Source organism: Macaca nemestrina, chromosome 1, assembly GCF_043159975.1.
Source record: "Macaca nemestrina isolate mMacNem1 chromosome 1, mMacNem.hap1, whole genome shotgun sequence".
In the NCBI taxonomy this organism is placed as follows: Eukaryota; Metazoa; Chordata; class Mammalia; order Primates; family Cercopithecidae; genus Macaca; species Macaca nemestrina.
The window spans coordinates 201,616,203-201,632,681 of record NC_092125.1 but is presented as its reverse complement, the minus strand read 5'-3'; the positions used below and the strand labels follow the sequence as shown (position 1 = coordinate 201,632,681).

At 54.3% G+C, this 16,479-nt stretch overlaps 3 protein-coding genes and 1 long non-coding RNA gene across 8 annotated transcripts in view; 2 read left to right on the top strand and 2 right to left on the bottom strand.

Annotated features, from left to right (window-relative positions):
• Positions 1-1,516: 1,516 nt before the first annotated feature.
• LOC139363366 (uncharacterized) lies at positions 1,517-10,771 on the top strand. 2 transcript variants are annotated; one of them, XR_011623607.1, is made up of 3 exons: positions 1,517-1,786; positions 2,364-2,454; positions 3,063-10,771. It is a non-coding gene; the product is annotated as an uncharacterized lncRNA (long non-coding RNA). The 2 variants fall into 2 exon arrangements; XR_011623610.1 differs by lacking the exon at positions 2,364-2,454.
• Positions 10,772-11,111: 340 nt separating this feature from the next.
• LOC105494640 (family with sequence similarity 229 member A) lies at positions 11,112-12,320 on the bottom strand. Its single transcript, XM_011763250.2, has 3 exons — positions 11,792-12,320; positions 11,564-11,710; positions 11,112-11,374 (listed from the first exon to the last, which is right to left on the bottom strand). The coding sequence occupies exons 1-3, from the start codon at positions 11,923-11,925 to the stop codon at positions 11,272-11,274; spliced, it is 384 nt and encodes a 127-aa protein (XP_011761552.1). The 5' UTR covers positions 11,926-12,320; the 3' UTR covers positions 11,112-11,271.
• Positions 12,321-12,371: 51 nt separating this feature from the next.
• LOC105494639 (testis specific serine kinase 3) lies at positions 12,372-14,174 on the top strand. Its single transcript, XM_011763249.3, has 2 exons — positions 12,372-12,676; positions 13,410-14,174. Exons 1-2 carry the CDS (start codon positions 12,532-12,534, stop codon positions 14,069-14,071), a joined length of 807 nt encoding a protein of 268 aa, XP_011761551.1. The 5' UTR covers positions 12,372-12,531; the 3' UTR covers positions 14,072-14,174.
• Positions 14,175-14,924: 750 nt separating this feature from the next.
• LOC105494641 (BSD domain containing 1) overlaps positions 14,925-16,479 on the bottom strand; it is a 31,096-nt gene continuing 29,541 nt past the window's right edge. For all 4 annotated transcript variants that reach the window (XM_011763253.3, XM_011763255.3, XM_011763257.2 and 1 more), the window contains exon 11: positions 14,925-16,477. In XM_011763253.3, coding sequence (XP_011761555.2) covers positions 16,445-16,477 — 33 coding nt within the window. In that variant the 3' untranslated portion in view covers positions 14,925-16,444. The remainder of the gene's footprint in view (positions 16,478-16,479) is intronic.

Genomic DNA, 16,479 nt, shown 5'->3' with positions numbered 1-16,479 from the left:
CCTGGCCAAGCCCTTGATAAATATTTGTTGACTAAATATACACAGATATCAGAGACAGAACACACAGAAACAGAACCACGCTCAGAGGCGGTACAGACTTTCAGAGATGCACTGAAATGTGAACACAGACACACAGGATGATTGCCACGACAGGGCCCTTCAAACTGACGGAGCCTCCCTTCCTTGCCTCTAGGCCCAGGGCTGGAGTGACCTTTGCCCTGGGGCTGACCCAGCTGGGGCCCACCCAAGTGCACCACTTTCCTGGTCCCCAACTCCTTGCACCGGGCACAGAGTTGGTATTACGTTTGGGGAGTCCTGTTTGGGGCTCCTCTACTTTTTTGGGGCATCTTCTGACGAACATAAATTTCAACATAGTCAAATTTGTCAATCTTTTTTTTTTTTTTTTTTGAGATGGAGTCTCGCTCTGTCGCCCAGGCTGGAGTGCAGTGGCCGGATCTCGGGTCACTGCAAGCTCCGCCTCCCGGGTTTACGCCATTCTCCTGCCTCAGCCTCCCCAGTAGCTGGGACTACAGGCGCCCGCCACCTTGCCCGGCTAGTTTTTTGTATTTTTTAGTAGAGATGGGGTTTCACCGTGTTAGCCAGGATGGTCTCGATCTCCTGACCTCGTGATCCGCCCGTCTCGGCCTCCCAAAGTGCTGGGATTACAGGCTTGAGCCACCGCGCGTATGTTTGTGTCGGCCCAAGAAGGGCAGGGAAAAATAACCCTGCAAAGACCACGCCCTGCACTCGGGGCCCCCACAGGGCCCTGGAGCCTCGCAGGCCGAGGCTGAGGCTGGCCGACCCCGTGCTCGGGCCTCGCCCCTCCCCACGCCTCTAGCTAGGCCCCGCCCAGAACCGCCCCTCCACGAGGCCCCGCCCACCGACCTCGCCCCCTGTGGCCCCGCCCCTCACCGGCTCTCACGGGTGCAAGGGAACTAGGTGTCTCTTCCTTTTGCCCAGAAAATAGTAGTTAATATTCTGCCATCGGTGCTTCCACCTGGAGGGAGGGGAAATCGGGAAGACAGGGTGGGGGCAAGGCTCCCCTCCCTCTGGGTCTGCGTCTACTCCGCCTAGTCCCGCCCCTTCCTTCCGCTCCCGGTAGCCCTCAGGCCCCGCCCTTCCCACCCAGTTCCACCCCCTCCCCTCGCTCCCAGGCCCCGATCCTCGGCTCTGGGGATCCTCCCCTTCCTTAGACCGCGCCCCTTCGCATAGGCCCCGCACCCGTCTGCTCCCCGGACCCTCGCCCCGCCCCTCCCGGCGCACTCACGTGAGTCTCGGGCGCGCGCCGTAGCAGCTTGGCCAGCGCGCTGAGGGCACGTCGGCCAGGCCGGTGGCCCCGGGCAGCAGTAACAGGTTGCGTGCGGGCCAGCGCCAGGCGGCACCCGGAGGGTGGCGGCGCTGCGGGCTCAGCCAGTAGTCGCCCAGGCTGCGGCGGGCGGCGGGCGCCGGCAAGACCGGGCCCCGGCTGCCCCAGAAACACAACTCCTTGTCCAGGCGGTGCGGGGCCGTGGCCCGGGGCCGCCTGCGGGGGAGATGGGACAGCGATCACCCCAGGAGAACACGACAGGCGGGGAGAAGGGAGCTGCCTCGGATCGGACGAGGCAGGGCACGGCCCGGGGTCACTCCTGGTCGATTTAGAAGGACGTGGAAAGGGACTGGAGGCCCCCACTGGCGCCTTCCCAAGGACCTGGGTGCCTCCTTCTCCAGCTGCCAGACCAGGGTGCTTTATCCCGCCGGCGCCTTCCCTCGGGCCCCCTCACCGGGACAGAAGAAAATTCACCACGAAGTGAGCAGTCTCGGTGAATAGCATGGTGTCCGGCCGGTCTGGCCCGACTGCAGCCTCTTTAATACCTGCCTGGGCGTGGAGGGGGAGTCCTGAAAACCCATAGTCCCCCGGGGCCTGGCTGTTTTTAGCAGAAGGCCAGGAGGCGTCAGCTGGCAGAGGGGGTGGGGGCAGAGCTGGTCTCTCTCATGAGGTCTAGTCTGGTCTGCCCCCACTAGTCGCTTCAGTGGGAGGGGGCTGGTCACCAGATCTCCAGGTTCCCCAGAGACACTCCTCCCCAGGTCCAAGGACAGAAGTGCAAGGACAGGCAGAGGCAGCAGGAGGGGCCAGGGACAGGAAGGTCAGCTGCCCATTGGAGAAACCCTTCCTTATCCCACCCAGGGCTTCCAGCCCCTGCTCACACACTTTTTTTTGAGACAGGATCTCACTTTGTCATCCAGGCTGGAGTGCAGTGGGGTGATCACAGCTCACTGCAGCCTCGACCTCCTGGGCTCCAATGATCCTCCTGCCTCAGCCCCCCAAGTAACTGGTCTACAGGCACTCACCACCACATCTGGCTAATTTTTTGTATTTTTTGTAGATACAGGGTTTCACTATGTTGCCAAGGCTGGTGTCGAACTCCTGAGCTCAAGTGAATCACCGGCCTTGGCCTCTCAAGTCTAGGATTACAGGTGAGCCTTTTTTTCTTTTCTTTTTTTTTTTTTGAGACGGTCTCAACTCTGTCACCCAGGCTGGAGTGCAGTGGCACAATCACTGCTCACTGCATCTTCGACCTCCCAGGGCTAACCTTCCTGCTGATGCAGGAAGATTGCTGGGATTGCAGCAGCTGGGACCACAGGCCTGCGCAACCAAGTTCAGCTAATTTTTTGTGGTTTTTTTTTTGTAGAGACAGTTTTGCCATGTTGTCTAGGCTGGTCTCAAACTCCTGGGATCAAGCAATCTGCCCGCCTCCCAATCAGCTTCCCCAAAGTGCTGGGATTGCAGGCATGAGCCGCCACTCCTGGCTGGCCTCACACACTCCTGATGGTGTGCTCAGGCACATCTCACACCTCAAAGGGCCTCCTCTTCTCCCAGGCTTAGGCGCACCCTGACCCGCTCCCCATGGCTTTCATAGGTGCCTTTTCCCTAATTCTATGCATGCTTAAATGTCAGCTCTTCAGCCAACTCTAGTTCAGGAGGCTGCTGGGGCTCTAGGATTCCCTAAACTGTCAGCAAAGTCCTGATACTTTCCTTCCCCAAAACTGAAGTCTTTGATCTGTTTAACCCTCTCTTTTTGCAGAAGAAGAAACTGAGGTTCACAATGGGGCAGTGAAAAGCCAAAAGTAAAACCTAAGCTTTCTACAACTCTGCCTGCTCCTACAAAAGGTGATACAACCCTTCTGTGTGTCCTTGTCTAGCTCAGGGCATGGGGTTCAGGGCTTAGAGCCCAGGCTGGGCCCTGCTCCTCCCTGACCCCTGGGGATTCTAAGGAACATGCTGGCCCAGCTCCCCTTCCCACACTGCCAGTTTGGGCTATTTCCCCACCAGTGACTCACACTGGCTGCCGGGGAGAGTGGGCAGCTGTTCTGAGCCCCCAGAGCCCAGTACAGGCCCTGACTTGCCCCCCAAGTTGTACAGCCATATTTGGGAATTTAATCTGTTTTTCCTCCTTGGGGACTCTCCTTCCCTTAATCCCTTCCTTTTTTTCCCTGTCTTCAACCATTTTTCCATATCTTCAGCCTCACCCTCCCTGATGGCTTCTTCCCACAGGCAGACAAACAGGCTCTAGTCTTTTCATATGTTTGAAAAAAAGAAAGCCCTCCCTCAGCTCCACATCCTTCTCCAGCTCCCCTCTGCAGCCAACATTCTTGAAGGAGTTGTATACACACGTTGTTTCCACTTCCTCACTCAGCCCCTGCAATCTGGCTTCCTCCCCTACCATTCCACAGGAACAGCCTGCCAAGGTCACCACTGACCTCCTTGTTGCTAAATCCAAGGGATGCTTATAAGTCTTTATCTGCCTTGACCCCTTAGCAGTGGCCAGCTTTGACACAAATACTTCTTCCTCTTTGAGATACTTTTAGGCCCTTGTATTTCTGGACACTGTGCACTTTTGATTTTCTTGCTATCTTATGGGTTGCTGCCACATGGCAAATTTCTTATCCTTTGCTCACTGCCTAATCATGGTTGTTCCCAGACCTGCTACAGTCTGTCCCCGGGGAGTCTCATCAACTCCCATTTCTTCAGCGTCCAGCCCATGTCAGAAACTCATTTCTCTTTCTCAGTCCAGCCCTCTCCCCCACCCCACACCTGCCTTCTGGACCCCTCCTGCTGGATGTCCCATCTCTCAGGAAACAGGCTGCATACCTGCCCTCCCTCCATGTCCCCCAGCTTAGCCATCTCCCAGTTGTCTGAACCTGAAATCTGGACTTGGTTCTAGATTCTGTCCTCTCTCACCCCCTTTTTTTTTTTTTTTTTGAGACAGAGTCTTGCTCTGTTGCCTAGGCTGGAGTGCAGTGGTGCAGTCTTGGCTCCCTGCAACCTCTGCCTCCTGGGTTCAAGCAATTCTCCTGCCTCAGCTTCCCGAGTAGCTGGGACTACAGGCGTGCATCACCATGCCTGGCTAATTTTTATATTTTTAGTAGAGACGGGGTTTCATCATGTTGGCCAGGCTGGTCTTGAACTCCTGACCTCATGATCCACCCTCCTCGGCCTCCCAAAGTGCTGGGATGATAGGCGTGAGCCACTGTGCCCAGCTTTTCTCACCCTTTTCATCCTTAAGCAGCTATGAAATCCTGTCCTTTCAGGACATACCTAAAATCCCATCGCTTCTCTCCATTTCCACCAACACCTGAGCCAAGGGCCCATCACCTTTCACCAGAGAGGCTGCAGCAGCCTGCTGACCTGTCTCCCTGCTGCCACTCTCAATCCCCTATGTGGTCTGTTCCTATAGGGCAGCCGGGTGTGTCTTCCCAAAATAGGAATATGTCTCCCTGCACCATGTCTTTAGCATCAAGTTCACCCAACCCATGGCCCATGCCAACCCCAGTGTTGGGGCGTTCCTCAGTCTTTGCCTGGGTAACAGCTTCTCATCCTTCAGTTCAAGTGTCCGTTCCTCATGAGAGCCATTTCCAACCTCCCAGCCAGGCAGGTGGCTCTACTCTTTCTTCTCCTCATAGCACCAAGGCCTCTCCTCTGTGGACATCACAAGCAGTCACTCACAAACTAGTCTAATCTGCAGATTCCTGAGCCCTCCTGTTCTACACCCTGGGGATGTCAGGAGGAGGACGGTCCAGCCCCTGGCCCCTGGGATGACAGGTGTGAGCTGAGATCAGGAATAGATACGGACACTGAAGGCAACACAGTGGCCATGCAGGCCCTAGGGATGGGGGACTGATGGGTGGTCAGGGGAGCCGCCTTTGAGGGCAATCTGCAGGGTCAGGGGAAGCTATTCCAGGCAGAAGGGACAGTGTGCTTAAGGTGGGAGGAATGTTTTGTGATGATTTGGATGTGAAGAAGCCATTGATGAGGTTTAAATAGGAAACTGACCCAGCTGCATTTGTGGTCTTTATAAAATAATTCTGGATTGGAGGAATCAAGCGAGGAAGAAAGGAGGGAAACCCGGCAGGGAGCTGCGGGAATAATCAGGTAAGTATTAAGGGGGACCTGACTCAGGGCAGTGGCAGTGGATTTGGGGCAGACTGAACTGTGGTTGCCTGTACTGGAGTCAGGGAAGAGGGAGGGAATGAGAATGATTCTAGTCCCCTACCCTTACGGTGGGTGGGAGAGGGCAGTGGGAGCTGGACCATCCATATCCCCGTGGTGACCAGGCTGTTCTACCTGCAGTCCTTCATCCATCCTTTGTATTTTTTTTTCTTTTCTTTTCTTTTTTTTTTTGAGTCAGTCTCGCTTTGCCGCCCAGGCTGGAGTGCAGTGGCATGATCTCAGCTCACTGTGACACCCACCTTCCAGGTTCAAGCGATCCTCCTGCCTCAGCCTCCTGAGTAGCTGGGATTACAAGCACATGCCACCATGCCTAGCTAATTTTTGTATTTTTAGTAGAGACGCGGTTTCACCATGTTGGTCAGGCTGGTCTTGAACTCCTGACCTTGTAATATGCCTGCCTCGGCCTCCCAAAGTGCTGGGATTACAGGTGTGAGCCACCGCGCCTGGCCGTCTTTTTTTTTTATATTCATGCAGTGACATGATCTCGGCTCACTGCAGCCTTGACCGTCCAGGCTCAAGCGATTCTTCTCTCACCCTCCTGAGTAGCTGTGACTACAGGCACATGCTACCACACCCAGCTAATATTTTTGTATTTGTAGAGACACTATGTTGTCCAGGCTGGTCTTGAACCCCTGTGCTCAAAAGATCCACCTGCCTCAGCCTCTCAGAGTGCTGGGATTACAGGTGTGAGCTACCGCACTGGCCTCATCCTTTTTCTTTTCTTTCTTCTTTCCTTCCTTTCCCTTTCCTTTTTCCCTCCCTCCCTCTCTTTCCTTCCTATCTTCCTTCCCTTCATCTGTCTTCCTTCCTTCCTCTCTTTCTTTCTTTCTCTTTCTCCTTCCTTCCTTCCTTCCTTCCTTCCTTCCTTCCTTCCTTCCTTCCTTCCTTCCTTCCTTCCTTCCTTCCTTCCTTCCTTCCTTTCTTTCTTTCTTTCTTTCTTTCTTTCTTTCTTTCTTTCTTTCTTTCTTTCTTTTCTTTCTCTCTCTCTCTTTCTCTCTTTCTTTCTTTCTCTCTCTCTCTCTTCTCTCTCTCTCTCTTTTTCTTTTTGAGACAGAGTCTCACTCTGTTGCCCAGCCTGGAGTGCAGTGGCATGATCTTGGCTCACGGCAACCTCGACCTCCTAAACTCAGGTGATCCTCCCGCCTCAGCCTCCCAAGTAGTTGGGACTACAGGCATGTGCCACCACACTTGGCAATTTTTTTTTTTTTTTGGTAGAGACAGGGTTTTGCCATGTTGCCCAGGCTGGTCTCAATCTCCTGACCTCAAGAGGTCTGCCCATCTCAGCCTCCCAAAGTGCTGGGATTACAGGCGTAAGCCACCATGCCTGGGCACCCCATCCTTTTTCTTAGGGGAGCAGATGGAGGCCCCTAAGAAGTAGAAGGCTGCTAATAAGGCCTAGGACTAGGCAGAGGGGAGGAGAAGGGGAAGCTGGGTCCGAGTCCCGATGTGATGAGGTTTCAGGGAAAGTGGCATCTGGGGTTTCCTCAGAGCCTGGAAATTCCACTGTTTCCGGCTCCACTCTGAGACCCCCAAATCCTGAGATGCTCAAACCCTGGGGCCCAGTCCTTACAAGTCCTGGGGGCCCTCTAGGGGATGTGAGTCTGTATCAGGAGGTCCACAATCCCCTGACAAGTCCCAAGGTGGTGAGTAGGATCCCTGACTGTCCCTAATGCCAATGTGCACTTCGGGTGAGGCAGACCCCACGCCTGTTCCCTGCATGATCCCATGTCATCCTCATGTAATCCTTGGAGGCACATAGCTTATTTATCCCCATGGCACCTATGAGACTTCAAGGGGTTAAGGAACTTGCTCAAATTTGCACGGCTAGGGTGAGGCAGAGTGAGGATTTGAACCAAGGTTTGACTGACATCAGAGTCTGTGCTTTTAACTCCTGTGCTATATTAAGTCTGGCGACCCCCCTGGTTGATTGGCTCAGTAAGAGGAGGAGGATTTGTGGGGGATTTGCTTGTGGTTGGGGTGGCTGTCCCCCTCTCATATCAAGCGATGGGAAAGGGTAGCACTGACGTCAGTTATTGCCATGGTGATACAGCAACCCTTTCCCTGCTGTCTCCATGGTAACCTGGGGGGTCCATCTGTACTTCGCCCCCTCCTTCTAAAAGGGGGTCCCTTAGGGAGGGGCTGGCTAATAAGGTGTCTGAGAAAGAAGTCAGGGAAGGCAGTGATTCGAGCATCCCCCTTTGCCTGGCCCCTCCCCATTCCTCAGGCCCAGAGAGTAAGGCTGGGATCTACATTGGGTCCTGCACTGGGGTCTGGGGACAGATGTACCCTTTAGGGTAAGGGAGGCAGCTCTGTCTTTGCTACCTGGGGATTCCCCTGGAAATTCCCCTGCCCCCAATCCCCCCACCAAGTTCTTAGGCTCCTGAACAGAACTGCTAGGAAGTTGGCAGAGAGAGACAAGAGGGTTTCCTCAGCCCTCTTCAGGGCTGGACATCACCCAACCCCTGGGGACAGTGTCTTTGGCTGTCTGGCTCTCTGCTGCCCCTTGAAGCCAATGGTAGGAGCAGCAGCCATAGCAGTCTCTCTTGCTTATCAAGTGGTAGCTGTGGCAGTGATTCTTGCGTGGTGCTATACATACAGGTCCTTGCTGAAACTTTCCACCAGGTGTCAGTTAACCCCACTTTACAGATTTGAAGATGGAGGCTCAGAGGGGCTAAGTAACTAGCTCAAGATTGCACAGTTAGAAAAACAGAGTCAGGGCCGGGCACGGTGGCTCACGCCTGTAATCCCAGCACTTTGGGAGGCCGAGGTGGGCGGATCACGAGGTCAGGAGATCAAGACCATCCTGGCTAACACGGTGAAACCCTGTCTCTACTAAAAAATACAAAAAAAAAAAAAAAACCAGAGTCAGGACCTGAACTCAGCACTAGTTTCGGCCAGTGGCTTTTCCAGTGAGAAGGAGGAAGAAGAAACAGAGACCAGGATGGAAGAGAAGAGAAACAGGAGAGTGAAGTGACCCAGCTAGGAACCTGTCATACTCTGCCTGCCTGCAGAACAAAATTCAGACTCCTTCACCTGGTATGCAAAGGTCTCCTTGATCCAGCTTCTCTTCTATTAACCCATTCCTGGATCCCCTGCATTCTACGCTCTGAAAGGGAAAATGATGTCAAATTCAGGCCTGGATTCTCAGTACCAGCCATGGCCCAGGAAGGTGTTGACGAAAATTGATGAACTGAGTTTCTTGAACTTGTCCTTCACTTTCCTGCCTCCAGGCCTTTACCCACAATGCTTCCTCCCCAAAGGGAGTGCCCTTCCCCTTGCTCATGGACATTCTAGAGCTAACTAGTCCCACTGGCAAGGACTGCGTCTAGAATCTTTGTGTCCTTCACAAATCAGGCATGTGGGACGTGGCAGTAACTGGTTCTAAATTTTTTTTTTTTTTTGAGACGCAGTCTCACTCTGTCACCCAGGCTGGAGTGCAGTGGCGCGATCTCGTCTAACTGCAAGCTCCACCTCCCAGGTTCACACCATTCTCCTGCCTCAGCCTCCCGAGTAGCTGGGACTACAGGCTTCTGCCACCATGCCTGGCTATTTTTTTTGTATTTTTAGTAGAGATGGGTTTCACCATGTTATCCAGGATGGTCTCGATCTCTCGACCTTATGATTCACCCGCCTCGGCCTCACAAAGTGCTAGGATTACAGGTGTGAGCCACCGCACCCGTTCTAATTTTTTTTAGAGTCAGCATCTCACTCTGTTGCTCTGGCTGGAGTGCAGTGGTGTGAACTTGGCTCATTGCAGTCTCAAACTCCTGGGCTTAAGCAATCCTCCTGCCTCAGGCTCCCCAGTAGCTAGGACTACAGGCACATGTCATCATACCTGGTTTTTGGGTTTTGTTTCGTTTTTAGAGATGGGATCCTGCTGTTTTCCATGCTGGTCTTGAACTCCTGGGCTTAAGTGATCCTTGTGCCTCAGCCTCCCAAAGTGCTGGGATTACAGGCCTGAGCCACCATGCCTGGCCTATTTTTTTTTTTTTTTTTTAGGAAAGGAAGGTTGAGAAGACAGGAGAAAGGCAGTGGGAGAGATGGGGGAAAAAAAAAAGGAAGAATGAGAAGGATTCACTATTTGGGGGCTGGTAGAGTCCAAAGAGACCAGCTGATGCCTTTTTTTTTTTTTTTAAATTAAAAAAAAACAGTGAGGAAATAGGCCCTTTTAATAAGCCTCCTACATGGGGACTGCCTGGGACAGCATTTTATGTGGAAACTGAGAAGGGTATCCCTTTTGGGTGACTGTGGAATTCTAAGGTGCTGTAGGGAGAGTCTGGACTTCTCTACCCCATGAGGATTAGATGCGGGTGTTGAATTAATTGTCCTTAGATCTCAGGGTACAGGAGACTGAACCTAACCTTTAGGTTACACTCCCTCCATACAAAATTGGAAAGCAGAATATACGGGCTCATTAAAGCAAAATTGGAAAGTAGAAAATAGTTGCTTAAATACTACCACTTCCGGGCAGGCTTCCTGTCATGGGCCCCTCTGAGGGTAGATCTTAGGGCATGTGGTCTGAGGATGCCAAGGAGTGTGCTAGTGTCACTTCTCATTGGGGGAACTGAGTCTCAAAGGCTCAGTTCACTCATCTGTAAAATAGGAAGTTAAACCAACTTCTTTCTTTCTCTTTCTTTTTTTTCTTTTTTTTGATAGAGTCTTGCTCTGTTGCCCAGGCTGGAGTGCAGAGGCATGATCTTAGCTCACTGCAACCTCTGCCTTCTGGGTTCAAGTGATTCTCCTGCCTCAGCCTCCCGAGTGGCTAGGATTACAGGCGTGTACCACCACACCCAGCTAATTTTTATATCTTTAGTAGAGATGGGGTGTCACCATGTTGGCCAGGCTGGTCTCAAACTCCTGACCTCGTGATCCACCTGCCTTGGCCTCCCAAAGTGCTGGGATTACAGGCGTCAGCCAGCATGACCGGCAAGCCAAGGTTTTTCAAATGGCCTCTCCCCCAATCTTTTTATGATCCCTTCTGTGCAAGGAGAAAACAAGTCTCAGGATGGACTAGGGCAGCTCCAAACCCTTCCAACAAGGAAGGCCCCAGGCGCCTAGGACCGCAAAGAGCAAGTCCCAGAACCATCTTCTCGCTGGAGAGGATTAAAATGGGCCTGGTGGGGCGTCTGTAGTCTCAGCTACTCGGGAGGCTGAGGCAGGAGAATTGTTTGAACCTGGGAGGCGGAGGTTGCAGTGAGCAGAGATCGCGCCATTGCACTCCAGCCTGGGAAACAGTGAGACTTCGTCTCAAAAAAAAAATATAATAAATAAATAAATAAATAATGGGCCTGGTGTGGGTGGCCACTGGCTGTATTCTATGTTACTTGTCGGCCCATCTCTCCCTCCTGTCCCCCACTTCTATGGGTCACCGGGGTCCAGCACAGTGATGTGAATTTCACCAGAGAACTAGGAGAGGGTTAGAGAGATCTCGGACAAGGGCAGGGCCCCAGGGGAAAGGCTGCCCAGCAAAAAATGGGAGGAGCGAAGTGGCATAGGTTGAAAGGTGGAAGGGCGGGCCCCTGGGGCTGTGTCCAAGCGAGGAGGCCGCGGAAGGGCAAGTGTTATTGGACTGGACAGAGCAGCTGGTGGGCCCGACGGATAGACATACACTGCCAGCCCGGAGTGGAAAGAACAGTTTATGCTGTGCTTTATTAAAATGTGCATCATTTATTTTAAAATGTGCATCATTGTCTCGTGCTCGGCGCATGCGACCTCAGCGTGGTGGCCCGCGGGGGGGCCTCGTTCCCGCCCAGCTCCCGCGGAGCCGCAGGGAGCAGGCGCACTCACGTGGCGCGGGCCCGGGGGCTCCCGCCCATGGCCAGGTAGACGTCGATGGGCACGTGCAGCAGCGTCAGGCAGTGGCATCCGGGGCAGCGACGAAGCGGCCTGGGGAAAGCGGGGCGCGACAGGGGGCGCTGAGGCGGGGGCCCGGCCCATCCTGTGGGGCACATCCAGGGAGTGCACCTGGGTCCCCGGGGGTCCGGACGTGGATGCGGGGACCTGACTGCTGGGGGCGCCAAGTGGGACCGAGGGCTGGGCCGCGGGACGGGCGGAGGGGGTTGGCGCGGGCCTCACCTGACCGGGTTGTGCTCCGTCGCTACCGCCTCCGGGCTGTCCTGGGACTCGGGGGAGGCGGCAAGGCCACGGGAGTCTCCGGCCTCAATGGGGAATCTCCGACCCTGCGGGGGCTCCTGGGCGCTCATGTCCAGGCCCCGGGGCGCTCTGCGCGGGGAGTGGCGGTCAGGCCTCTCCCGGGCAGCCGGGCGCCGCCGCCTCGCGCCCGCCCCCTGGGCCGTCGCTCACCTCCCGGAGGCTGAGACCGGTCCCAGGCTGGAAGCAGCTGCCCGAGCCCTGGCCGCGGGAGAACGCTCCGGTCCAGGCGGAGCCGGGCAGGTCTCTGCGGCGGGCCCGGACCCGGGCGTCGAGGAGGGCAGCATTGTGACCCGGGCCGCGGCGCGCTGACCTCACAGAACCCGTTCCTCCCACTGGAGAACCCCCAACGGCGCCCCCGGCCGCCCCTGGCACTCAGCGCGGGCCGGAACCGGGGACTGGAGGGATCTGGCCATGGCGCCTGGAGACGGGGTAGCGCAGACCCCAGCCACCCGATGGGGGCGCAGCAGGCCAGGGCAACCCGCCGCGAGGCGGCGTCCACGCCAAGGAGCCGAGCCTTCCCGGCCCACACAGACGCCGAGGAGCGCCCTCCCAGACGGGACTACGACTCAGTGCCTGGCGCGGGGGCGGGCTCGGCGGTGACTTACTCCGGGCTGGGTTTGGTGGTGGTAGTGAGGGCAGGTAGGGGCACTGCCCATTTTGGCCAAGGGTCACACAGCATTTACATCACAATTGCGCCGGAGCTTAAAAATGTCTGGCCCTCTCCCTCCCCACCACCCGCGGCTGTGTCCAGACAATGTTCTAACGCTGGGGGCGGCTGCGGATGAAGTCCTTGGGGAGAAAAGGAGCAGGCCAAAGGCGATGGTGGAGTAGAGCTGCCTCGCAGAGGCAGCATGAGCTGAGAGGGTGATAGGAAGGAGGCGCTAGACAGGATGGAGGACTTTCTGCTCTCCAATGGGTACCAGCTGGGCAAGACCATTGGGGAAGGGACCTACTCAAAAGTCAAAGAAGCATTTTCCAAAAAACACCAAAGAAAAGTGGCAATTAAAGTTATAGACAAGATGGGAGGGCCAGAAGGTGAGCTGGGGCCCCTTTGGAGGGAAGGAGGGCTGGCTGAAGGCGGTGGGTGCTTCCTCCTGTTGAAAAGATCATTCGATCACTCCCTGCGCCCACTGGCCTGGAACCAAGCAAGCCGGATGGCAGCTCTGGAGTGGGTCAGTGGGTAACAGAGGGATTCTGGGAGTCCAGGAACATTACACCCCCCAAAATGCAAGATTAAAGTGGCATGAGGTAAAGGATCCTCAGAGGCAAAACCTGAGCCAGGCTTTGCGGCAGGGGAACAGAGACTGGCAGAGGCCACAGCCAGGGCTAGTAGAGAACAGGGGCTGGTGCCAAGGCCCGTGGAGATGGGAAAAAGGAAGACAGGGCTCATGGAAAGAACTATGGGGTCAGGGGACAGCGGCGGGAGGAGCTGGCTCACCAGCCTGTGGACAAATCAGGCCTGCTAATTTGTGATTCTGTGGCTTTGTCTAAAAGCACCTAAAGCACCTTGATATCCAGTCTCACAGACTGCTCAACAGTCCACGAGGCTGGTGGGAGTGGTTCTTTTTTGAATGATACACTAATGACAAAAATAATAGAAGTAAACATTCTTTGCAATGTCCAAGCAGCTAGACACATTTAAGACCATTAAGGGAGCCAAGAAATAAGACCCAGACAAAGTGGGCAGAAGTTGGAAGGCAGGAGACAGGTGTGAGGAGGTGGGCCTTTCTGATCTGCCAGCCCATCTCTCCTCCCCTTACTTCCTCAGAGTTTATCCAGAGATTCCTGCCTCGGGAGCTCCAAATTGTCCGTACCCTGGAACACAAGAACATCATCCAGGTGTATGAGATGCTGGAGTCTGCCGACGGGAAAATCTGCCTGGTGATGGAGCTGGCTGAGGGAGGGGATGTCTTTGACTGCGTGCTGAATGGGGGGCCATTGCCTGAGAGCCGGGCCAAGGCCCTCTTCCGTCAGATGGTTGAGGCCATCCGCTACTGCCATGGCTGTGGTGTGGCCCACCGGGACCTCAAATGTGAGAACGCCTTGTTGCAGGGCTTCAACCTGAAGCTGACTGACTTTGGCTTTGCCAAGGTGTTGCCCAAGTCGCGCCGGGAGCTGAGCCAGACCTTCTGCGGCAGCACAGCCTATGCCGCCCCTGAGGTGCTGCAGGGCATTCCCCATGATAGCAAGAAAGGTGATGTCTGGAGCATGGGTGTGGTCCTGTATGTCATGCTCTGTGCCAGCCTACCTTTTGACGACACAGACATCCCCAAGATGCTGTGGCAGCAGCAGAAGGGGGTGTCCTTCCCCACTCATCTGAGCATCTCGGCCGATTGCCAGGACCTGCTCAAGAGGCTCCTGGAACCCGACATGATCCTCCGGCCTTCAATTGAAGAAGTTAGTTGGCATCCATGGCTAGCAAGCACTTGATAAAAGCAATGGCAAGTGCTCCCCAATAAAGTAGGGGGAGAAAGCAAACCCAAAAATCCGCTTCTAAAATGGTGATATATATTTTACGCCTTAAGTTTACTTATCCTAAAACTTACATCTACCGGAGCCTTACTACCACTCTTTCCTTTTAGAGATCTTCATGGAATCAAAGGGCCTCATTCAGACTTGCTTTTTTTTTTTTTTTTTTTCTCCTTGCTCTGTCGCCCAGGCTGGAGTGCAGTGGCACGATTCCAGCTCACTGCAACTCTGCTTCTCAGGTTCAAGCGTTTCTCCTGCCTCAGCCTCCCTAGTAGCTGGGATTACAGGCACCTACCACCACACCTGGCTATTTCTGTATTTTTAGCAGAGATGGGGTTTCATCATGTTGGCCAGGCTGGTCTCGAACTCCTGACCTTAAGTGGAGGCCTGCCTCCGCCTCCCAAAGTGCTGGGATTACAGGCGTGAGCCACCAATGCCTGGTCTGACAAGTGATTTTCATACTAAAGTTAATTAAAATAGACCCCAGAATCATATACAAACAGGGGGAGGAGAGGAGAAAAACGACCAAGAACAACTGAAGCCATTGTTGTTGCAACTTCCTTTCCAAAGAAAAGCAGAGGTGTCGGGAGTGCAGAGATGGCCTCCCGACTCCTTGTCCCAGTGAGAGGCCTGTGGGGAGCCCTGTCCCTTTCTCATCCCAAAGGCAAAGCTGAATCTGGGATGAGGACAAGCGATGTCCTCTGGACCCCGGCTATCCCTCTACCCTGTTTCTGGCTCCAAGTGGGAAGCCAGTCCTGCCCTGGCCCAGTGCAGCTGCCAAGGGGACGAAAACAGACCCCAGACACCTTCCAGCTTTGGTTGAATCACTTTAATGCTGTTAACGGCAAGTCTGTAAAAGGTTCAGGACAAAGTTCTTTTTTCTTTCTTATTTAATTATAAAACTAACAGCTGTTAGAATCTTTTTTCTTTTTTTTTTTTTCCTTTTTTCTTTTCCCAGCTACAAAATACTCTGGGGAGATGCATTATAATTTAAAATATATAATATTGCACAAACAACCAAAAAGTTAATTAAACTAAAGAAATAATTACAAAGAGAAAAACCCCATCCCGTCAAAAAAAAGATTCAGCATTCTCTCCAACCCACCCCCTCACTGAAGGTTTGAAGTAGAAGTGACCCCACTCTCTCGGTGTCCCTGACCACGATCCCTTTCACTCGCTGGTGAGCACACCAGATTAGGTACAAGAATCATCAGAGCAGCATCGTGAAGCACCAGGCTCTCCAGAGATTCCTGCAGCCCCTCATTCCCCCCAGAGGTGCAGCTTTACCAGACTGGAGGGTGAGAGTGCAAAGGCTGGGTCTGTCTTCAGGGAGAAGAGCTTTTGCAGAAGCCTGATGAGAGTTTCAAGTTCACCCCCAGGATAGCCCTTCCAGAAGCAGAAGGGCTGAGGCGGAGAAGCTAGGCTTACCAGAGTTGTAAGTACTCGGCTGTGATCACCGCTCTGTACCGCTGGTAGCTGTTTTGTGTCCTAAGCTACAGGGGAGTTGAGGTGGGTAGCTGGTTGGACAAGGTATCCTGCCAGGCAACACACAGAAGGGCCTCAAGTGGCCCCCTCCCTTCTTGGGGAGGGGAAGAAATGCAAGAGCGAACTCCTGCAGGTGGCACAGCTGGGCTAAGGACTTGGGTGCATCTGACATGAAGAAGCCCTGGGAAGGCATAGGGACAGACCAGCGTGGGCTGGAGGAAAGGAAGGTGGTGGGTCAGGGTTTGGTCTCTGGATTCTGAACCCCAAAGGAGCCTTTCCAGGAATGGAAAATGCCTGGGAAGGGGAGATTCCCAAGAGAAGAGAGGCAAATTTCCCAGAGGTAAGTGCATCTTACCCACTGGGATAGGAACCAAAATGTGTTTGCTGTCCCTGTTTAGCCAAGGGTAGGTGGTGAGGCCCTCCCTGCCTGCTTATGGTGGACAGTGTGTGTTGTCTCGGCTTCCTCCGAGAGACTGGTGGTTTAGCTTCTGTCTACACAGGCGGAAGGGCTAGAACTATCCCTTGGGACTTCCCAGCAGGAGTCCTCAGGAACAGTGGGTGTTCGGCAGAAAAACACAGGCTCTTCTGGTGACGGGGGATAGGTTTCCTCTCCCTCGGGTCATCCTATTGTTGGCACAAGTCAGAGTTCCTGGCCGGGATTTAGAGAGCCCCTTTCCAGGCATGAGCAGAGGCCCAGAGGGCCAGCAGGGAGCCACCAGAATCTGTGCCCAGAGCTCTGGTTTGCAAAGGAGATTTTGGGGGACATTCTCAGAGTCTTCCAGGGCTGGGCTGAGACGAACGAGGGAGGCGAGAGATGCCATGGGTGGGGAGCTGCTCCCTCTGGCTCCCTTACTCCCAGTCCTCCCACTCTACATCTTCCAGCT